The sequence below is a fragment of the Trachymyrmex septentrionalis genome, unplaced genomic scaffold, assembly GCF_001594115.1.
Source record: "Trachymyrmex septentrionalis isolate Tsep2-gDNA-1 unplaced genomic scaffold, Tsep1.0 scaffold37, whole genome shotgun sequence".
In the NCBI taxonomy this organism is placed as follows: Eukaryota; Metazoa; Arthropoda; class Insecta; order Hymenoptera; family Formicidae; genus Trachymyrmex; species Trachymyrmex septentrionalis.
In genome coordinates this window covers 10,369,663-10,371,161 of record NW_017305536.1, presented here as the reverse complement: position 1 = coordinate 10,371,161, position 1,499 = coordinate 10,369,663, and the positions used below count along the sequence as shown (strand labels likewise).

The window sequence follows — 1,499 nt, the reverse complement described above, 5'->3', positions numbered from 1 at the left end:
GTTCTATCCAGCGGGAGATTACTTTAAATATTGTAATAAGTTCATAAAGTATACTCAATCAAGTATACTCATCGTCGTAATAATCTTGAGACGTAAATGTCCCAACAATTCTTTGAAAATAAGAAATTTATCATAAATTTTTTCTTTTACAAATTTTATCATAGTTTTTGTCTCGGATAATTCTGTATTCTACTTTTTAATTTCTTCAAAGCACACTTAGCCGCTGTACACTTTGCGATTCTGTAATTTCGTCCGATTCCTTTAAAAGAACCTTTACCAAACACGTCTACAGTTACTCGGACTCTACGGCCATCAGCCAATTTCTCAGGCCTACCGAATTTTGCCGTTTCAGGTTCTAATTCTAATAACTCGCGAATTGGAGATTTGGGGACATTTGTGCTGAATTGTTCTGCAATTGTACAATATCTCTTTAATAAATTTATGGAATGCTAAAACGTTTAAAAATAATTTGTTTTTGTCAAGATCTTACCAATTTCTGACTTCATTATCGTATAATAAACACTCCACACTGCATCGAGAGACATTCCGCTATCCAAGTAAATAGCACCGGCTAATGATTCGAAAACGTCACCTAATGCCTTTGGAACTTCTACATCTTCGGCTTCCTCACATTCCTCCTCGCCAATTAAGTAATACTAAAACGCACGATATATATTACTGTCACATTTACAGATGTACAAATGTGTGTCTATTAAAAAACGTTTGCGTTATATATACAATTAGACACAACAAAATTATAACTTTTTTTTATTTAAAAAAAAAAAGGTATTTTACCGACTCTTGCTGACTGTATTATATTGAGTTTGTTAATAATAATAACAATGATAATGACGATAGCGATGATGATGATAATAATGATAATAATAACGACAATAATAATGATTCTTTGTACCTCCTCGCTAATGGAATGTCCATTTTCTTCCTGTATTCTAACAAAGCGATTTATTACCACACTTAGCCCAGGAGAGAGATGACGGAAATATTTATGAAAACCGCACCTCACAGCTAAAGAAGCAAATATCGTGTTATTGACTAAAGCGGATCTTAAATCTGTTAAAGCACCTGGCGAATGTTGCCGGGAATCCTCGTATAAATGTCTAGTTATTAAATAATCTGAAAAGATGTAATTTCGATATAACAAACGCATTATTGTAATTTAATAATTAAAAACTTAGCCAGTAAAAAAAAAATACCTAATACAGCGTCGCCAAGAAATTCCAAACGTTGATAGCAATCTGTTAATCTATTTGGTTGGTAAGAGGCATGTGTGAACGCTTGCAAAAGATAACTACTATCACGAAATTTATATCCTATACTTTTTTCTAATTTTTCGTATCCGTCGAGCATCACATACAATTCACTTTCCGGGTCAGGAATGTAACGGAGTAATGGATTTTGCGGCTCTTCCAACTTTCCATAACAAATCTAAAATTTTTTAGATATAAAACTAAATTCTAGATATTTTTATAAATATATAG

At 32.4% G+C, this 1,499-nt stretch overlaps 1 protein-coding gene across 1 annotated transcript in view; it reads right to left on the bottom strand.

Annotated features, from left to right (window-relative positions):
* Positions 1–6: 6 nt before the first annotated feature.
* LOC108750782 (endoribonuclease Dcr-1) overlaps positions 7–1,499 on the bottom strand; it is a 12,300-nt gene continuing 10,807 nt past the window's right edge. The window contains exons 20-23 of the mRNA XM_018490514.1: positions 1,215–1,446; positions 914–1,134; positions 491–656; positions 7–409 (exon numbers count right to left, since the gene is read on the bottom strand). Coding sequence (XP_018346016.1) covers positions 159–409; positions 491–656; positions 914–1,134; positions 1,215–1,446 — 870 coding nt within the window. The 3' untranslated portion in view covers positions 7–158. The remainder of the gene's footprint in view (positions 410–490; positions 657–913; positions 1,135–1,214; positions 1,447–1,499) is intronic.